This window comes from Emydura macquarii, unplaced genomic scaffold, assembly GCF_026122565.2.
Source record: "Emydura macquarii macquarii isolate MOO-44397 ecotype Brisbane River unplaced genomic scaffold, CSIRO-AGI_Emac_v2 contig_3506, whole genome shotgun sequence".
Lineage (NCBI taxonomy): Eukaryota > Metazoa > Chordata > Testudines > Chelidae > Emydura > Emydura macquarii.
Genome location: NW_027133643.1, coordinates 9,797,396 through 9,819,710, shown reverse-complemented (window position 1 = coordinate 9,819,710; position 22,315 = coordinate 9,797,396). Strand labels below are relative to the sequence as shown.

General features: G+C 41.4%; 1 protein-coding gene across 3 annotated transcripts in view; it reads left to right on the top strand.

The window, feature by feature from the left end:
• DOCK7 (dedicator of cytokinesis 7) overlaps window positions 1-22,315 on the top strand; it is a 144,875-nt gene that overhangs the window by 3,047 nt on the left and 119,513 nt on the right. For all 3 annotated transcript variants that reach the window (XM_067535648.1, XM_067535647.1, XM_067535649.1), the window contains exon 2: window positions 5,576-5,681. In XM_067535648.1, coding sequence (XP_067391749.1) covers window positions 5,576-5,681 — 106 coding nt within the window. The remainder of the gene's footprint in view (window positions 1-5,575; window positions 5,682-22,315) is intronic.

Sequence of the window (22,315 nt, the reverse complement as noted above, 5' to 3'; positions counted from 1 at the left end):
GATTCAGGGTTGGATTTTACAGTAGTTTTAGGGAAGAATGTCCTTAGTGAGGGAGTATATAGAGTTTAGCTATTACTTTTTCTGAAATACTATACATGTAATTCTCTGCTTTCTATTCATCATAGCGCTGATGCTTTGTCTATTACTTCCCCCAACCAATGTGGGCGACCTCAGAAATATATGCAGAACAGCAGTGCCATCAGTGGTATACATACATCACTATTAGATTATTTTACTATGACCAACAGCAGCCGTTGCTAGTCTGTTGCAGCCGTTCCACAATACTTCTAAATATCTCTGCTGTTCTTATCACTGAAGTGCAACATTCTTTTACTTGAAGTGTTCACAAAGATGCAAAATTCTTGGTCTGCACTTTGACTATTATGTACTTACTGTTTCTCCCAGGCCCTACCTTAAAAGGCCTCTGTATTGAGCTGGCTATCCTGGCTGAGGTGGGTTGGGTGATGCCTGAGGCCTGGTCTACACTTGAGGTTGTCCCAGTATATGTATGTCAGTTAGGCATAAGATTTAAAAAAAGAAAAAAGTATAGTTGTACCAGTACAAACCCTTCTGTGGATGCAGTTGTGCTGATATAAAGTTGCTTTTATACCAGTTTAGTTACTTGCCTTCTCAGATGGGAATAGCTATTTTGGTGTAGAGCACCTTTATACCAATATAATTGTATCCACACTAGAGGGGTTCTACCACCTGAACTATACCAGTAAACTGATACAACATTTTAGTTTAGGCAAAGCCTTAATACAGAGCCTGTCAAGGCCATTGTTCTTGGAGGGACCAGGAAGGGCTTAAAGCATGAAGCAACCTTCTTCATCCGCTTCAGGGGCTCAGCATTCTGTCTACTAAGCTGGAGTCCTGGATTCTGACTTCCTGCATGTTGTGCTATTATTCCTCCTTTGATGTTACATTTTCTTCCATCTATTACATTCGGGGCCAGTGTCTCATTGATAGTAAAGCCCCCTTTACACCACGCAGGCAATATAAATAGCCTTACAGTGAGAAAATTTACATTTAAACCACTTTAATGCCCCTTTATACTGCCAGGATGGCATGTGAGTTTCTGGCCCCCAGTCTTTAGTCTATTTAGCTCCAGTAGAGATTGAAGGTTGTTCTTAGGCCAAATAATTCACACACGGAGAAGGTCTGATCCTGCATCTATTGAAACCAATATCAAAGCCCTCAGTGGGCACAGGACCAGCCACCAAATGCAGTGGGCATGGCAACGTCTTCGTTACATTAAATAGCTGTATAGCAGTTATCACAAATGCAGGAGACTAGAAGAGGCTAGGGTGTAAGGTACTTTAGTGAAAGCTTCAGCACCCCCTCTCTCCACCCTCTGCCCCCTAATCCCTAGAGAGATATAAGAAGTGTTGGGACTTCCCTTTTGCACCTGTTTAACCTTTGGCTATCAAACGTGTTTGAGTGTACAATGTTCTAGAGAGAGTTCTGAAAAAGGACTGACTGGGTCAAGGGAATAAAGGCAAGGAGAACAGTTCATCACTAGAAGTGAACCGCAGAACAACAGGCCAGACCTTTCTGTTGTTGCTTCTTCCTCGTGTAAGAGAGTTCAGTGTTAGATGTCATTTCCCTTTTTGGTGGAGGATCTTGATCAGTTCATTTGGGGAACCCCTCTCGAGACTGTAACTCGGGCTGCACCTCTCCCCTCTGGAGCTCAGGGAGGAAGAGTGAGACAATTGTTTACCTTTGTAGAAATCTATCTGTTGGTTTTACTATATTGGTAATAGTAGAACAAGATCATTCCTCTGCTCACCAATATAAAAAACCCCCAGATACCCAGTTCTGGTACCATCTTAATCAAGATCCACTCCTATCTCAGAGCTGTTGGAACTGGTCTGCACTGGGGGAGTTTTCCTCAGATTCTTACCAGGTTTAGATCCAGTTATATCCCCTCCTCCCTACTCCCCATACCCCCCACCGAAAAATCTTCCAGGTATTATCCCAATGCAGACAAACCTTAGAACAGTGTTTCTCAACAGCCGATCCGTGGACCAGCACCTGTCACTGACATCCCCTGACCCAATTTAGCAGAAGACAGCAAGATGGTCCTTGGTGTGAAACACGTTGAGAAACACTGCCTTAAAAGACCACTACACAAATTTCAGGTCTGGGAGTGAAATAATATTCTATATTGATGTTCAACGCCATGCTACAAATAATCCAACTGAGAAATGAACAATGCTTAGAATCCTTTAAAAAACAGAAACATTTAGTAGATTTCTCTGAATTGCTGAAAAAGAATCAGCTAGATTGTTATAGATCTGCAAGGACACTTTACTGCAAGGCTGTCTTTCTACAGTGAAATACTGGAGACAGGCAGAGCTTCACATTGTACAGGATGAAGGATCATAAACAAGATGACAAAAGAACTGGAAAGTCAGAAAGAGTAACAATCTTGGTGGGAGAGAGAAATAGACTTGTTTTTATTCCACTGTTCAAAATATGGAGAACTATGGGAAAGAAACTTCCTCAAACTACTTGGTAAAATAAGATCTCGTATTAAAATGCAACTAAAAACCAAGCATGTTTTAGGGAGAAGTGGCTTCATGATATTTAGCATCCTGGCTCTAGTTCAGAAGTGAGTAACACCAGCAAATAGACATATGATTAGAAACTCATTTTAAAGCCCTATTCTGGACAGCTACTCAATTCTACTTACAGTTTGGTAGTACGTGTATCTCTGGTCATGCCAGTGAACATCATGAATGGGTAGAATAGACAGCAAGACTTTGTATCCTCTTTTCCTACCTCTCTTCTCTGTTATGAGAGAGAAGAGCATCTGCAATTCAGTTAGCTTTGGTATCATCAGGTCCTCAGTAATTTGCTAAGGACTTGATATTTCCAGTATAAAAACCCCACACAAGCAGGAAGATTTTTTGGGGGGGTAAGATGGAGACAATCTTTTCTGATTCTTCTTCATGTATAAAGTGCAACCAAGTTTTGGTTTTGCTTGCAGCTCACTTTCTAGTTAGCAATAATACTTTTTTAAAAAAAGACTAGTTTTGTTTTTCTTTAAAAATGGGCTCCTAGGGGATTTCCCCCCTCCTTTCTCATATTCTATATCTTTGTGATGTCACATACATGCACAGTAATTACCCAGAGAAGGTCAGAAAGCAGTGTTACTAGGAAAAAGTGTACTTTAAGCATAGTCAGTCATGTGACAGTGTCCTGTGATATAGTTATGGAATATTTGTCTAAGAATTCCAGACAAACTAAATATCATGTTAGTGTCAGATGGTTACAGCAGAACTAGTTCTTGATTTGTCATTCTAGTTAAAAGCTTTAACATTATTATTCATTTTATGCTATTCCACCACAAGAGTTTTTGAATCAGAGGCTTGTGTCAGGAAAGCTTTTTCTGATTAGCGTTGGAGCATTTCAGCCTTTTAGCGTATTTGATACAGCACATTAATTTACTGTTTTGGGCTCTGCTGGGGGTTCAGTTATTAGGACTCCTAGGAATTTATAGATCACCCCCAAACACTTCATGATTTCTGGCTTCTAGACTTACTTTCAGGTTTTTTTCTATTAGTCATGTCACTTCTCTGTGGTGAGAGGAGAATTTTAATGTGTTGGGCAGAAGTACTTAGTTATAGTTGGAGCATTCTCTACTACTCTCATTCTAGTCTTCCAAGAAGGCACTATCTCATGGCTATAGCATAAGTGGTATTTAGGGTTTTTTAGTCTCCACTCTCTGAACTTGAGCAAGTATCTCAGCCTCTCTGCTTGTCCTCACTTACTTCATAAAGGGATGGAGATTTTATTTATGTTTGTGAAATGTTCGAAGATTCTCATATGAAAAGAGCTACAGGAACAGATTACTTGTGAACAGCAGTTATCACAGCCCCATCCAAAGTGTTTGTAGCTACTGTTCAGTTCTAAATTGATATGACATATCTCTAGAGATGTTTGTAGCATAACTGTTAGGTTATTAATGGTGGCAGCTGCTTTTAGTCTCAAACAGATACCAAAAAGCCACAGTGGTCAGAGAGAAGAGGCTACAGGACCAGGAGCACTTCTCCTGGATTAAAGCATATCCAGGAATTTGTTTAGGAAAGAAGCTAGACTTGAGTGAAATAGAGGGTAAAAACTATTTGAAATAACTATCAATGTCCCCTTCTGTTTTATTATGTTTCATCCTTTCTCCAGGCTTGTACTGCACTGAATTCCTAGCTAAGGCCTTGTCAGCAATGATTATTTCAACCACCGTGGCTGCATCCATATAAATCCTTAGTGTAGGCAGGCAACACAATAGTAGTGTAGCTGGTCCCTGCTGGAAACTGGGACAGATCACCATTTTTGCCCTCCTCCCACTGCAAGAATTCCCTAACGTCCCAGTTATTGTCATGCAAGTGCTGAACCTACAAAGGATAAGAGAACCAAGAACTACATCAGAATAGAATGGGACACTAGTTACATGATGGAGTTAATTTTAAAGAAGCCACCATACAGCTAGGGGAGTTACTTTTAGAAACATATCTAGACATCAACTGTGGTTTCACAGTTGAAGATGAATTTGCTCCTCTGACTAAACTTTCCATCTGGAAACAATATTTAGAACTGCAAATCTGGGGAAAGTTTTGGGTTTGTTTCCTCCCCCCCCCCCCCCCCCCGGTTGCATTCCAAGTCCTAGATAACTGTAGCCTCTAGTCTTTCATAGCAGCCCATGCAATGAAGAGCTCTGTTCCATGTTGCCTGAGGAATTATACAAAACATGCAACAAGTAAGGGATCAGGTTTAAAGCCAGGATCATCTGCAACATAAGGCAAGCTTTTAAGTCTTTCATCAGCTACAGATGCACAAAGTTTTCTATGCCTAAGACTCATTTTAGTACATTCCAAACTTTTCTATTAATACTAACAGCCCAGTAGATAGGGGAAAAACCAAAAGAAGGAAGATAGATTCTTATGGAAAAGAATAGGTTGCCTGTCAGTCCCCAGCTGGAACTGACTGGTCTACATTCAACATTCAGCTTCTGGAAGTGAAAACAAAGCCTCCTGTGGTAAAGTCAAATATGAAGCAAATGACTTCTTGCAGCCAGAGTGCAAAAACAATTTTATGTAGTCCAAATTATTTTTAAGGTAAAGTAGTGCTTCCTCTAGCTAATCTTACCCCCCATTCTCTGGACAGAGGAAACATCTGCTCTCCAGACTAGGCCTGGTTGTCCTAGACCAGCGGTTCTGTACCATGTTGAGTACCACCAATATAAAATGCCACCACCTATAGTACCGCCACTTATAGGGGTTGAGTACTGCAGAAGGTCTTTTCGCAGAGAAAGGAGCTTGCCAGGGAGAGGTTCACCCACTTGGATGCCACATCCCATTTTGTTGTGGCTTGGAAATGGACCACACACGAGGAAAATGTTATTTTTATTTGGGTTAAGAATCTGAATTTTTTGCCCTGCAATAGATTCTGTAAGTACTGGGGAGTTGGATACATACATTCTGTCCTCATTGATCTGCAATGTTCCTACAGCAGAAAACCTACCTGATATTTTGCACTGGTTTACGAAAGTAAATTTGTTCCTTTCTTTATTCAGAACTGTGGCAGCTGAAGTCAGGAAACAGATCTCGGGACAGTATGGCGGATCTCCCCAACTTCTCAAAAACCTTACTATTGGAGGCAGTGTCTCCCATCATACAACTGTAAGTACCCCTTTTTGTTCAGGGTAAATTGTACTGTGCCACCGTGAAGAAGAAGAAGATGCACATTATTTTAATTGCAAAAAAAAAAAAAATCTCTGTTGTACAAGTGATAACAATTTACTGAATTAAATGATAGTGAAAACATTGAGGTGTAAACTATTGGCTAGTTTAGGCAGCTGTTGCTCATCTTGCTGGCTTCTGTGAATCCCTTTTTAGGTACCTAATTCTTCCAATACAATGCATGCAGATTGGGTGCCTCACTTAGAGTAGTGAATGCCGCTTGTTAGGTGCTGCAATGCTCAGCTGAATTATCCCATGTGAATCTAGCCCAGAGGACTTCTTCTGAGACATGGGGACACTAAATTGATAATCCTTAATCTGGGATATTGTAGATTATATACTCTTTGTATTGTGACTTTCAAACCAAACCTTGTACCTTTTGGATAATCTATGCATTATTCCCAGATGTACAGAAACTCTTTCCTTCAAAAACGCTGTACTTTGATTATTTTATAACATTATCTTTTATAAAACTTTTAAATCAATTGCTGGAAATAAGCCCTGGAGCACGGAATCCTGGCACACATGCTTTGGGTATACAATGTGGTTATCCTATTTTGCAATAAGGGCCTACAGAGAGTCAGCTTCTGATACAGCACCTAGTACTTTGGTCTGCATCCCATGCGATGCATTTAAACCTTTTTAGCTTTCTTGTCCAGAGTGCGCACACTTCCTTAGAGTCACCCTAACATTAAAAGACCATGGCTGTATCATGGAAGGCAGGGATGACTGCCAGCTTGAAGAAGTGAGTTAGCTTCATGCTGGAAATACTTTTGAAGGGCTACTTTTGTACCATTTTTATTCAGAATTCCTCATTCCTGGTACCTGCAGTAATTGTGTTACCTTCCTTTGCTTCACGTGGAGGTGCTGCAGCACCACGATCGCTGACAAATGTTGAGGGCCACATCCATAGCTGCCCGTGTCTGTGATGTTGCCTATGCAGGCTCAAAGGGACATTGGGCTAGCTCTGAGCTAACCCCACAGAAGCCCTGGAAGTGTTCCAGTATAGGGGCAGAAAGGAGAGGGCTGATGACAGGAGGTGTGGCCGGGACAGCCCTGCACTGCTGCAAACCCCATGGGAGCTATAACCGTAGAAGGAGCATGTTAGGGCAGTCATGACTCAGCCAGTCCTATAGCGTCTATCATGAAATCCAGTATTAGGCATATAAGTAAGATCTCTTCCATGCCCCTATCCCAGATACTGCTCAGTTGACCACACCTTGGTAAACCTGGGTATCATTGTTTCTTCTCTATCCTCTTCTATCTGCACGGTATCCTCTGATTTTCTTTCTTCTGTAAGATTTTTCCATCATGCTAGCATTGAAAACAAACACTCAGTGTTCCAGTGCTGCACTCAGAACTATGCAAGTGGGCACTGTGGGGGGCTTTGTGGGCACAGAGTCTACCCACTCTGTTTTCAGAGTGCAGGATCAGGGCCTTAGAAATATGTTGCTTGACCAGCGTGTTGCTGTAAGGTGTCCTCCCCACCACCTGTACCTACCAGTACTAGTGAATTATCGTGTACTTGTACTTCTGCACCATCCTGTGCCTGTGGGTGTGAATGGGGAGTTAGTGGAAATGTAAAACCAGGATCTCTAGATTCTCAGAAAATGGTACAGTGCTTGAAAGCTCAGCATTTCATATCAGACTTCGCTTCACAATTGTTGATGTGATGAGCCACTGGCTTCTCGTGTTAAATTCTACTCTGAGCCTAGATGTTACTCAGAAGTAAGATTAGCTCAAAGTGATAGTCAGTGGGCATGTTGACAGAATGTGGTTGGGCAAGTAAAGAATCTTTTTAAATGTGTAGCTAATATGACAGGAACCATGTTATAAAGAAGTTGGGGCCAAATTCTGCTCTTTGGGCATGCATGAGAGGCTCTCATTGAAGTCGTGGGAGCCATGCATGAGTCTGGGGGCAGAATTCAGCCCTGTGTTATACCTCTGGGATGCTAGAAAGAACTGTGCATGGCATTGGACAGTAAATCTCCTGAAAGAGATTGCTTTATGGTAACCACACCCTTAGAAATTACCTCTATTATGCAGAAATAGTCTTTGTTCTGGAGAATAAAATATAAGGCCTGATCCTGCACAGCCGTTCTCTGCAAGCATAGGGGTCTGCAGACGCGGAAATGCTTGCGAGACAAGGGCCCAAGTTGCTAATTTATACTAAATTTCATGTAATGTCTGGATACATTTGATAGTGTAATTGTTTGAATGAATTATCTGATTTATTGTTTACCATACTGTTGCCAAATCACTAGAGAGGTTGTGAAAAAGTCTGGTGGAAAATTAAATAAGTGTGAGTTCATTTATTGCTTCTTGTTTCATCTAGGTATGAAAAGGTTAATGACTTTTTCATATTGGAGACATGTCTTTAAACATTTGTTGTAGCCAGCTGTGGTGTACAGCAAGAATGATGAAGAGGACTGGTGAAGGCCCCCACTGGCCTTGTCTACTCTAGCATTTTTTTCTTAATATTTCCCTCTCATGCACATCTCCAGGGGTAGCTCTAGTGTAGATAGGTTATGTCCAACCACTGAATATTAACCACTTATGATACTAGGGTTAGTGCCTAGAGACCCCCACTAAGATTGGAACCCCATTGTGCTAGGTGCTGTACAAACACACAGTGAGAGATCAACCCTGCCCCAAAGAGCTTACATTCTAAAGAGATAAAAGGTGGGAGGGGAAACAGAGATTCACACAGCAGCTCAGTGTCTGTGCCAGGAATACACCCCACGTCTCTAGACTCCCAGTCCCGTTTCCTATCCACTCGACAACACTGCCTCAACATGGTGACTAAAACATTGGCAGCAGGTCTACACTAGTGTTCACCCTGATGCATCTGCAAGAATTTTTAATGCTAACATAGACACAGCCTGTAATATTAAAGACATTCTGCTCAGTTGTATTTGTAGATGGCTACGATCTGGTTGCGGCTAATTATCCTGAAAGTCTCACGCCATGCAGTCTGTTGTAGACATTTTCTATATGCCTCTGTGAGGGAGTTGGTAATGTGGAAGTCACTCAGCACCTTGCAGGGTTGATCCCTTAGCTTCTCATTGACTGAAGCACAGAGTAGCGATTTCGCATTCTCTAAGATAGTGGTTGAGAATGGGATGCTGTGTGATAACCCGTCAGCTGAATTTTAATTAGTCTTTTCCTTGTAGTTTGAAGAGATCCTTGTATTGCATGAGCAACAGGAAAAAATACTTCTGTGATTGTTTCTATTTTTGCTACTCATAGAAAAAGCAATGTAGAGGTACACTAATTATGTTAAGGTGACAATACAGGAGCCTGTGATTTACTGCCTTCCTCCTTCCCCATCCCAGTTTAAATGCAGCTCTTTCTAGTTGTGCTTCAGGGAACTCACAAATTTAGGTCCCAGTCATGCAAAGACTTCCACATGTGCTTAACTTTACCCACTGAATATTCTTATTGGCTTCAATGTGACTAGTCACAGCACATAAGGCTTTGCAGGCTCAGGGCCTTAGATTTGAAAACCCAGTTACACGCTCCAAGTACCAATTTATCTGTAAGAAATAGAGTGAAGGTTTCAGAGAGCTAGATTCAGGGCTGCCTGGGATGGGGATGGAGGGCAAAAAAGGGGAGTTTGCTCCAGGCCCCCTGTTTGAAAGGGTCGCCAAACTGAGTGGCATTGCAGCCTAGAACGTGAACCCTCTTTCATGACGGAGGGTCAGCCAGACCAGACCTGGGTGGTGGTTGTGTGACCCCACATGCCAGGTTGCGGTGCCACTCACTGAAAATTGACCCAGTGGCCCCAGACTCATGATGGAGTTTGTGTAATGCCCAGGAGACTTCCAGGGGTTCATTTGTACCCTGCCATTGGGAGGTGAATTAGCAGCTCTTGGGACAGATGAGTGAATTGTTGTCCCTTCCAACCATTGTACTGGAGGAGTTTTGTTGGGAAACAATCCTGCAAGTTGTTGAATGTCTCCCTCAACTCCCATTGACTTCAAGGAGTTCAGTCCCTCTGAAGAAATGCTTAGGAGGAGGAGGAGTTTGCAGGATTGGGCCCAGTGAGAATTGAAGGCCTTTGCCTTGTTTCTCTGCTAAATTACACAGTTTACTCTGAGCTATTCTCATCTATTTGTGACTAAACACTCTTTCCTTTCATTAAATGTTTACTTTTTCTTTTCAGCAACTCATTACACTATGATGTTTGTTAACTCTTTCACTGCTGAGCCTCCAATGCACCTGACATTTGTGCTGTTTACCACTGAATTTAAAGGCAAGTTAGGAACCTGACTGACTCATTCATTAGCTTGTCAGATATGGTTTTGCCCGGATGTGTTTGGAATATTAGGTAGGAGTCATGGGTTAATTCTGGTCGTTGTCCGGGCAACCCAAGGACTTTCTCTTTCTCTGAATGTTGTGCTGCCTTTGATTTGGAGTTTAAGGGCTTACAGTTATTCTTGTTTGGGTTAGTAAGAGCAGACCTATTGACTGAGGTTGCAGTTCAAGTATCCATTTTCTTTGACTGACATGTTTGCTATTGTCTTTTTACAGAGACTAAACCAGGCCCTCAAATGCTGGGAAATAATCAGTAAATATAAAGATTTCTCTTCATCTCCTAACAACTAGCCTGGTTGTCTGTCAGTCTGTCTCTTTTGCTCTTTTTTTAGCAGCTGTTTTAAGAGCTGCTGCTGTTTAATGATATTTACATTGTTAAAATGAGAGTAGATAGTTATGTATTCACTGATTTGTGAATACTTTAAAACATTCAATTGATGTGTATGTTTAAATATGCATCTCTTCATGCATTGTAAAACAGAGGCAGGAAATTGACAGAGCAGTACGGTTGGATCAAAACTTGGGAAAGCAAAAAATTCATGGTAAAAATGTTTTTGGGGACTAAAATTTTGATCTAAAGTACCTTAAAATGGTTATAATTTGATTAGGGTAGAAAGGAAATAGTCCGGGTTATAAATATGTATTTTAATTAAAAAAGTAACATTTTGCAGGATCTGCAAAATATTTTGTTAGGTCAGTTAAGCTGTTTTTGCAGAAGCAAAACATTGTTCCACTACTGAGAGTGCACTGCTGTTACCTGTTATGGTGGTGTGCAAAGACATTATTGCATGAATGGGTTTAATAGAAGAAGACAGCATAGCCCCAGGGATTAGGCAATAGACTAGAAGTAGGGAGGGCTGGGTTCTATTCCTGCTGTGACCTTGACCTGCTTGACCTTCACACATTTCTTCTCTGTGCATCAGGTTCCCCAGTTAAAATGAGGCTAATGATACTTCCTCCCTTTGAAAAGTACTTTCAGATGTATGGGCCTGAGCCACTGCCAATTGGAGCTGCTCCATGGATGTAATAGGCATTGAGATCAGCCTCTATGGGTGCAAATCTAATAAGATGCAATTATCACATAAGATGAGATTGTAGTTAAACAAAAGAACCCGTGGTAATTTTAGCTTCATTTGTTCATTCAGAAGAAAAAGATGATGTTTGCCAAGGAATGAAAAACACCGCTAGGGAAAATACCCTCCTGTTTCCTTCCACATGCCCTGTGGGGGAGGGGCAGAATGGTAGAAAGGAGTGTTTGAAGGTTTTGAGTGCCAAGTAATTTTATCCCCCAAAATGCTAAAAATGTATACTCTAGACTAAGCCGTGGTTCTCAAACTTTTTAAATGGAGCCCCCGTATGGACTTTTGTGTAACAATTGCACCCCCCTTCCTCTAAACCCCCCCTTTCAGAAAAAAACCAGGGCCTCCATATCATAGGTGGAGTTTGACTGCTTAATTTGGGGGGCAAGGGGTAGCAGCAGCTCCCCCACAGCCCCGGAGATTGATGTGACCCGCCAGAGAAGACGGCGGTGGTGGTGTGGAATCGCACTTTGTCATCAGGATTATCCTCAGGCAGCAGCGCTTCTGCTGCTGTGGGAGGCGGGCGGTGGCGGCTGCCAGGAGCAGTGCTCTGACTTGAGACGGACGCAGCTGCGCAAAGCGCAGCGCGTGGAACTGGACCGGCTCTGTCCCACGCTCCACCAGCAGTGCCTGGCCTGCTGCCTGCAGCAGCCTCCCCCTGCCTCTGCTCCCCTCCTAAGGGTCCCCCACCCCCGACACCTGCCTGGTGCTGCCCGTGTGAGGTGCCAGGGTCCCCACCGCCACCCGGCCCCTCTCTCAACCCGGCGCCCCTCACCCAGCAGGGGGGAGCATTGCCCCCCCAAACTCTGCCCATGGCACCCCCCACAATCCATATCCTGGCCCCTCCCCCAGTTTGAGAACCGATGCTCTAGAGAAACAAGAAATGGTAGGAATGCCAATTCAGGGATGTGACTCCCACTATTTTAGTCACATGAGGTTCTTTGCCTTGCCTTAGGGGATACCAGGATTAGAGACAAGCAGAATAATCACTGTTGTTAACAATGACTATTTTATTGAAACTAACAATTATTTAAAATAAAACCAAATAGAACATAGACAATAAACAATGGTTACTTCAGTGGCAGATCATGTAAAGAGGATGTAGGGGGCTCACCGAAGTACACAAACGTGTGTATGAGTGAGAGAGAGAGACTAAAATACCAATTGTGAATACAGCAAATCTATAGCAGCGTGCTATCGATGTTTTGTGCTCACAATATGTCTTTAGTAGCAGGCCATTCTTCTCCACTACCCCTGTGGCACATGCCCAGACTGCAGCCAAGGTCCTTCAGGAGGCAAAGCTGTTGTGATTTTTTCCAGTGGGGCTTGGGGTGCTGGATTCAGTGACCAAGGCTCAGGCTGCAATGACTGTAGAGTGGTCTAAAGTTTCATGCTCTAACTACCCCACATAGACCCTGCTGGCATGCTCTAAAAGATATGTGCTTTGCGTTGAAGTAGTTCCATTTCAAATAGGACTACATTCACATGCCTCTTGGAGCACATCAGGTGCCTTTTAGAGCATATCAGCAGAGTCTATGCGAGGCAGGTAGAGTGCAACACTTTAAAGCAATCTGCAATTTACACCACTGCAGTCCACGCCCAGACTGCAGGGACCAGCTTTCACATGCCCCAGTGCAACTGGTGTGGACTTCAGAGCCCAGATATGTTACCCAGGGGACCAGGCTTTTTTTATTTTCTTGCTATGTCCCACTTGCCCCAATGTTTACCAACCATGACTGGGTTACTTCAGTTACTCTCTCTTCCGTATGTCTGTCTGTGGAGAGCTTTCAACAGAGATTACACTTTGAGGGGGTCTCTCTGGTAGTGACATTCTTCCCTAGGTAAATGTAAACCAATGTTCATTTTCCCCCAAATCAGTAATGAGTCCTGTCTTAGTATAGCAGAGAGAACCAGAGCAGCATGTAGATGGGCAAAGGAATTTCATTTAAGGGTTGGTAATGCGTTTTGGTTTATCATGGATAACCTTAACAGTTTATAAATTGGGTTGAGGTAAGTGATCATAATGAAGTCCTATGAAATGAGTTTAACTCATTTAAAAGAAGCCATTCAAGACAGGCATATTAATTAATACTAAGCATCTTAAAATCACATTAAATTCCACATTTTTCTTTGTTTACTATGGTTAACTGATGCCTCCTCCCTAGGAATACATAGTTTAAATAATCTGGTGTTTAACTGGCGAAGCTATTAATACCTGAACTGACAAACATTTCAATATCCCATTAACATTATTACAAGAACAAGTTAAATCTACTCCTTTGGGAGGGCTTTTGTATGCTCCATTGTACCAATAATCCTGTAGTCTGGGTGATGTCCTCACATTATAGAACCAGTGCTGGCTGGGCCAGATTATTCCTTCTTGGTATCTGTCTTGCTGCTGCTGCTGTATGTGTTAGAGATGAGTGCTGAAAGCATAAGAGAATATGTGCGTAAGAGTGTAATAAAAATAAATGTAAGAAAGTATAAGGGTTTTGGAGTGTTTCAAGTCAGAGAAATTTATACTTTTTTATTTCAACAGTCTCATTGAAGGTGGGAATTATTTTTTCAGGGGTTTGGCTGGGTTCAAATAGCCACTGTAACCTTTCATTGGCTAAACACCTGCATGGGGTGGTTTGGTAGCATCTTCAGCTCATTAATATGTAACTTACTAATGTGTTATGCAGCAGAGTTGTAATTCTTCAGTTCTGGGGTTATATTGCTCTTGTTGTTGTGGCAGGGAATTCTCAGAACATCTCTAAAGAAACAGCGGAACCCCGTTTATCTGATCTAACTGGGACCAGGGCCAGATCGGATAATCAAAAATTTGGATAATCTGGAGAATGGGCAAAGAGTGTCAGCCCCGGGCGGTGGGGCTCATGCTCTCAGCGGGCGACCCACAGCCCAGGGCTCAGGCTGTCAGCCCAGGTTCGGATAATATGGAGAGCTGAATAACGATGGCTCAGATAAATGGGGTTCTACTGTAGTTTAAACTTTTTCAGTTAATTTTTTGAGATACCCCTTTAGTTGATTCATGGTTTATTAGGAGTTAAAATTCTATTTCACATGCATCAAAACACTCCTATTTTCTATATTGAAGTCTTTCATCTCTTAAAATAGTCTCTTTTAAATTAAATTATTTTTAAAGGGAGTCTTTAATCTTAAATGGTCAAGAAAGAAGGTATTTTCTTTTAATCTTAACAGTCCTTGGAGAGGTGACGCTTGTCTTGCTGACTTTGGGGGTGGCTTAAGCATTGCCAGATAACTAATTCCCCTATTAATATAAACATTTCTATACTCAAATGGCTGTTTACATAGTAACCAGTCATAGCATCAAATGACTTTGCTAGATTTACACATAAAATATCTTACTATTTACTTAACCCTGGTATCAGGCAGTTACTATATGAAGGCTTGCATTTAGATTCAAGTATTTGTAAATATGCATCTCAAAAGATTATATCTGAAGTATTTGAGGAACAGCAAAGGTTTTCATCTTTAAATGGAAACATGAGTTAGAGGCAAGGCACCCCATGTCTTCTGTAAAACATTTCCTAACCATAAATGGTCTCAGTGTTTAAAGAATGAAGACTTTAGAAAGAAATCAGTTTCAATAAGGATATTTCTATTTGTGTGAGTTTAAAACCAAAGGTTTTTCTCTTTGCAAAAAGGAGGGGTAAAGAGGCCCTCTTTATTAGTTGATAGCTCTGATAGCATATCCTAAACATCACTTTTCTTTGGAATAGCCTAAATAAAGAACAAACTTACATTCTTTTACTACCACCAGGTCACTTTCTAAAACATAAACTTCTCAAGAAGTTCTTTTTTTTTTTTTTTTTTGAGATAAAGATCATGTCTATATCACTCACGGGTTTTGGGCAAGTGAGAGGTGGGGACAGTATTCTGTTCTTTATAAAGACACTTGTGTTAGTTATTCGTCTTTTGATCAAATGATTCCTAACTTTATGACCTATCATTTGTAGTATATTTACAATTTGCAATTAAAGATGCCTACTAAATATTCTATGTAAATCACAGATCACAATAACTAACACTTACCTACATCTATCAAAACATATTATAAAAGAAAATAATATAAAATGTTAAAACAAAATAGAAGTTATAAAGCTGCAACCCAGAATCTGTGTAAACACACTTAAAGGTAATAAATATGGATTTAAGACTAAAGAGACGTCATCCTCTTTGACACTTGGTCCCCATCACTAATTGACAGAAAACAGAGATTTTCTAGGAATTTCCTTAAGTAGCTTGAACATTTCATTTAATTAAATAGACAACCAGAAAAGTAAAAGTTTGTGAGCTGTTGTATTCTCCCCAAGCCTTGTGTGTATGACAATTAAGTGTAAGTGTCTTTGAAAATTCAGTAAAAGTGAGGGCAAGTGTGTAATAACTTAACTTTATGAGAATAAAGTATAATAGTTCTATTAATAGTGATGCAAAAATGGTTTTTGAGGTCTAGCCCTCTCCTTGCATCTATAAAATGAAATGTAATCAACAGATTACTTATGAGTATTCATGGCTTACTCCTGCACCACTAGAATCAATGGGAGCAAGATTAGGCCCTTAAAGCGGACACTGCCCTTAACCCACAGTTTAGGAGGTAAAAAATGCACTGTCTCTATTCAACAAATTAATTATTGTGAACGAAAATCCCAGCATTTTGTCATGTACAAGCTCATTTTTTTCTGTATTCTATTTCCCAGCATTTCTAATTACCATGGTTTGTCCTGTGTGATCAGTCTCCTACCAATTTCATTTACTGGTGACACGGTTCAGTCTCTGTGACTTTCATGGTACTGGCATTTTGACAGAACAGAGTGGCCAGTGGCATCACTGAATGGGCCACCCACATGGAAGTTACTGCTTGCTGTGGAGAGCTACAGTGATTGTTCTCTGTGTACATCGTGGTACACCAAGGGCTGGACAAGAATTAATTGGCTTAGTTTGCAATAAAAGAGATTTAGGTTAGATATTAGGCAACGCTTTCTATGTATAAGGATAGTTAAGTACTGGAACAAATTGTTGAAGGAGATTGTGGAATCTCCATGACTGGTGATTTTTGAAAACGGGTTGAACAAACGCTTGTCAGGGGTAGCCTATGTATGCTTGGTCCTGTCTCAATGTGGGGGGATGAAGTAGATGACCTCTTGAAGTCTCTTCCAGCCCTACATTTCTGTGATTGGAAAGGGTACATCAAAGAAGCTATGAAATGCTAATGAGGTTCTTATATCTCTAAGAGCTTGCTTGAGTGAGGGTGGAAAGTCAGTATGTAGAGTCTACAAAGCTTGCTTGGTTGTGCCATAAAGTTCACGTGTTAGAAGTTGTTTCATATTTAAAGAGATACTGAATTGTTTTAAGTTTTAATTACTGAATTTGAACTACTTTCAGAGTTGGCAGAGAATATCATCCCGATTCTAAAAAGCTACCTACCAAGATCCTGCCCCATAGCACGGGAAGTTATTCTGCAAGATTTAACTTCCCATGTTTTTGCAGTGTCATCCTTTCTGAAGGAGGGTTTTCCCTCTTACACAGGAGACAATGGACATCCAGTCTGCTTACCCATTATTGTTTTTACAGTGCCAAAATACTAGTGTACTCTTCACAGTCAGATACAAAAGCCTGGTCCCTGCCTTTTCAGCTCCTTTTAGATAGAGAAAGGATCATCTTGAACTGGGACCTAGGAGACCTGGTTTCAATTCCCAGTTCTCCAGAAGTCCCTATGTGACTTTAGACAAATCACTTGGCCTCTCTGTGTCTCCGTTCCCTATCTGTCAAATGGATATGATAATGCTCCCTTTGTCTGTCTTATCTATTTAGATTGTAAACTCTCGAGGGCAGTGATTGTTTCTATAGTGCCTAGCCCAGTGCAGCCCCAATCTCCGTGGGGCTTGTAAATGTTCCTGTAGCAATCGGTGAGGGTAACAAACAAAAGGGAGGGGTTGGAATGGGGAAGAAGGAAGGGTACTTGAGTGTAGGCAGGAGTGCATTAGCATGGCTCAGTGAAAATGTTTTGTTGCTTAAATAATAATAATACTTTTCTCATTTCTTGTGGGTGTTGTGAAAAAAGTGAGTCTTAGGGATGGTATCCTAGCTGTTTGTTTAGTGTCCATCACCATGGTATCTGGGTACCTGCATAGTCCATTCATGCTACTTTGAATATCCCATCCCCCAGACACAGACATGTGGTAACACATCTCCTTTATGTACTAGGCTACCACTGGCTTCCTGGTCATGTCTTTGTGTTTTCAAAGAAAGAGGACAGAAGACACAGCAAGCATTGGGAAATGCAGGGGGAAAGTCTGCAGGAAGAAGTGGGATATTCTGATGCAATTTATGCATATCTGGAGGGAAATTATTCTGTGTAGACTGGCCACTCCCCAGGTCTGCACCTAATTGCATCCAGCTACATCCCCTCAAGTCTCCACATTTCTCAGTCATCAAGGAGCTTCCAGTGGGCTTGAATATGATGAGGTGTGGACATTCTTTGGGCCTCTCTTTCTCCTTGTGCATCGGTCATTCCCCTGTGAAAAAAAAGTGTGTATTTGGGAAGAGATAAGTCCCCCTCCCATCCATCCCCAAAAAAATCTATAAAGGGATGAGGGAATAATTCATCCCACTAATAAATGCAAAGGTGTGGATTGGCCTTGCGGACCAGCCTGACATGGCTGTGGACCAAGAAATTCAAGCAAAAGAGCCAGCACCCAAACAAAGCAGGCCAAATTCTCTCTGATGTACCTTGTGGATTTACACTGCTCAGTTGCATGGATCATAAATCAGTGCAGAAGGTAGTCCAGTGTGCACTTATCCCACCATTAGCAATCATTTTATAAATCAAGAGTCAGATTCTCAGCTAGAGTAAATGAGAGGACTGAATGGGCTTTAATGGAGCTGTGCCCATTTACTCAAGCGGGGGTTATAGCTTCTTATAGCCAGAGCTGTGCACACACTTCTGTCATAACCAATGACACTGCAGGTGCACAGAGAGGTAAATAAACAGGAAGGAGCCATGTTTTGGCTGGAGGAACACTAAAACTACAGTAAAATACTATGTTTACTATGTTGAGAAGGACAAAGTCAATAGGAAACAAAATTTTATTTTCAAGTTTTTAAGGGGATATATAACAATGAAGAAGAATAATGGAGCCTTAAAGAAAAAAGCTTGAGTGTCTCTGTTGCAGTAGAGTTATAAACCTTTGAAATAGGGTTTTATAATGCGGGTGCTGGCATCCTTAACTCCAGTGACACAAATACACCAATGTAATATGTAATGGTTTATATAAACCCAATCAGCCAAACTGGTATGAAGGTGTGTGTCTATGAATAGATTAAAATATATGCACAGTATTTAGTTGCAAGTGATGTGCTTGATTCAGGAAGATAAAGACTTTATTGACCCAATCCTGGAAAAGAGCCAGCAGTGAGTGATTTCTTTTGCATTGCCTGCATTGTCAGAGCTGCAGTTTGTCTATACGTTATACTTGGTGCACACACTCTTAGCTAGGAGCCAAGTTATGCCATTTTTACTCACCCTAAGTAGCACCTTAGTCCATGAGTAGCACCTTAATCCATATTAATTTCAGTGGGGCTATTTGTACAATAAAGTACGGCTTGTGGGGAGTAAAGATGGCAAAATCTGACTCTAGTGATCAAAATGGAATGAAGTTTGTCTTGAGCAACTATCCGATGGGTCAACAAAAATTGATATGCTTTAATTACAGGTCAAACAAAACCAAGCTGGTTTGAACGCTGGTGTACTTTTGAAGAGGTCTCTTAAGACATGGGGTGAGCTGTTGTAGGTGCCTCTTAGGGCAGGCTTTCCTGTACAGATTTTGAGACATCAGTGTTGCAGATATGTGCTATAAGAGCCAGATCCAGTGCCCATTGAAGTCAATATCAGTAGAAGTCTTTCCATTGACTTCCATGAGTACTGGGTCACATGCTGAATAAAGCTGCCCTACGTGGGCTAGCTATGTCTCTGCTGTAATGCCATTCATTTCATGGCCAAGGTTCACATCAGAAAGAAAATTTTGCAACCTTCTGGCCAAGTATAAATACTAAGAAGAATTCTTGGCCCCATCATTCCCTGGAGATACAAAAGGACCTTTCGGCCACTGCAGCTACTTGGAACCACCAATAGGGCCCCCAGATTCTGAGCTGGAGTAACAGAGCATGGGCAGCCTGTTCCAGTGGAGGTAACTGATATTAACTCTGCCGTTTCTTCTGGTTGGTCCCCCCATTTTACCAGCATAATCTCAGTCTTGCCTGGATTGAATTGCAGACTGTTTGACCTCATCTAAGACTCAGTCCCAGCAAGACAGTATGGTAAACTGATTAACTTCACCCATTGGGTCTGATAGAACAGAGATGTAGAGTAAAGTGTCATCTGCATACTTGTCAGCCTTCAACAGCCTTTTGTACACATTGAAGAGGAGTGAATGACAAGGTATCTGAGAATCCTTGGGCCAGATGAGCAATCACCCAACACTACTCTGAGTCCTTTCAGAAAAAAGGAACAGAGCCACTCAAGTACAACTTTGTCCATTCCTATTACATCAGCAAGACAACATGGTTAGTGGTATCAAAGGCAATTGATCGGTCTCAGAGGAACAACATGAATGCTTTCTTGCTTCTTCTCTATTGTTAGCTCTGCTGACCCGTGGCATCTGTGCTGTCTCTATGTCCAAACTTGCAATGACCTGGGTCTTAGAAATCTGAGGAGTAAAGATACTGCCAGAGTTGTCGACACCATTGTGTCTACAGCTTTCCTTTTAAAAAAGATAAAGGAGGGTTAGAGACTAGGGTTGAAATTTCATTGAAGTCCATGGAAATTTTGCCATTAACTTCAGTGGGGCCAGGATTTTACCTCCAGCTTGTTGTTGGCAAGATTTTCAATATCCGGATATGGCATCTTGAGGAAAGGCCTAATAATCTCTTCTCTAATAGAAGCTTGCACTGTGTCCACTTGAAGAGAATTGTTGACAATCTTTTACAATAGTAGCCAATTATTTCTCCATTAGCTTTTACTAGCCAGGAAGGAGAGGGGTTGAACCCGCCGATGTTTGTCCAAAGATCCCCTAGGCATCTTTAGATCCTCAGTGAGAGGAACTGGCCAAAACTTAAATAGAGAAGACAACAGGTGTGTCCCCACAAAAAACAAAGTTCAGCCTGAATTAGAACGATTTTATCCATAGAGTACAATCAAAATTTCTTGCTGTCTTGCAGTGAATAATACTCAATTCTCTCTTCAGATGGAGTCATTGAGAGTTTCTCAAACTGTCTAATGGCCTGGAATTGTGTGTGAATTTGGACTTCATGGCTTCTTCCTTTGCTTCCTGCATGACTGCTGTGTAAGATTTCAAAACACTTGACTATATGACGAGGCATAGGATTTTTCACTGCAGTGTACTTGCCATTTATCCTCACTTCGCTGTAGACCAAGATGATCTGTGATGTTGATAGTCATAAACCAAGAGTATAATAATGTCTCAAACGGCCATCTGTAGTCATCTATTGGCTGCATCTCAATTTTCCTCAGGGTCATCTGAAACCGAACCAGTTCTGTAGCCTCCAATATTGGACCACTAAAACAGGTCCTTCATCTCAGTGGGAAAGGTGTTCCCCAAGATCATAAGGTTTAGAGGTTTGGATTGGATAAGTAACTAAAATTTAGATGCTCATCCAAAGCTTATCTGAACTATCCAAACACCTTGAGTCTGTGTATATGATCCAGAAATCTTAGAAGAACAAGTTCATAAGGTGTGTGATGCTTCTGCTCTGGGTCAAACTAGAAATACCATTGAAAACAGTTTCTGTTCCTGGCCAGAACCAAGATTGCAGAGGTGTGTAACAGTGAAAAACAGTGCAAAAGAAAAGTTACACAACTTTTAAGAACTTCGTAGAAGAGTCTGTCCTGGTTCAATTAAACTTCTGGTGGCATTTGGGTTTGTTCTTATTTTGTATGGATGAGTTTGCTCATCTTCTCCCTCCTCTTTCTTCTCCTCTTACCCAACAGATAGCTAACGCTTAAAATAATGCACTTGCCTTTATCTACCAATAGTCTAACATGAACTAATTCCTCTTCATAACCATGAATTTATGTTTGGCCTGTTTCCTCAGGTGCTAGACAGTATTTTTGTCTGCACAGATGGTGATTCTAATACAGGCTTCTGGGTTTGACTTCTGTGTTTCGTTTACCTCTTCATGGTACAAGTCATCTGAAGAGACATAGTGAAAAAAATGTTAAACCTAACTTTGTGCTTAATCCGGTGACATGTGGAGCATCCACAATTCCCACTGAGTGCAGTGGAATTGGCAGGTGTCCAGTAGGTCTGTAGCGCTTTTCAAGGTGAAGCCCTTCAATCATACAGTAGTTTTTTTTCTTCTGTTGAATATAAGAAACCTCCTACATTATTGGAGTACTACAATTGAGATTTTACATGCACAGAAGTTAGGAAATTCAAATTATGCATCTCTCCTGCAACCATAACTGAATCCTTACGTATATCATATATTTTGAGTTATTCTGCATGATACTGAGTTAATATATATTGTGCAGTGTGGCCAAGTTATCACTGATGTGGGAATCTAAAGTCTGAATTTCCTGACTGAGTGTGAAATCTCAACCATAGCTGTGCACTGATGTGTTCCCCCCACTATTTCGCAGGGAGAGGAATTTAGAAAGATGTGGAGGAAAGAAGAAAGGTGCTGCTCTGTCAAGCTGTGCACACATGTAACTTAGCAGTAGAACTTTCAGTTCAAATGTTATGTGCTCTGGGACCGTGTACCTTAGAGTATATGAAGTTTGAAACTGCCAGTGTGGGGATGGGGGACAGAAGGAAGGGTAAACGCTAGATGGAGCTACTACTGTTTGGAAAACTGTTCCCAGAGAGTAGTTATCAGTGGTTCATAGTCAAGCTAGAAGGGCATATCCAGTGGATCCCACAGGAATCAGTTCTGGGTCCAGTTCTGTTCAATATCTTTTTCAGTGATTTAAATAATGGCACAGAGAGTATACTTATGGAGTTTGCAGACAATACCAAGCTGGGATGGGTTGCAAGTGCTTTGGAGGATAGGATTAAAAATCAAAATGATCTGGAGAAATGGTCTGAAGTAAATAAGATGAAATTCAATAAGGACAAATGCAAAGTACTCCGCTTAGGA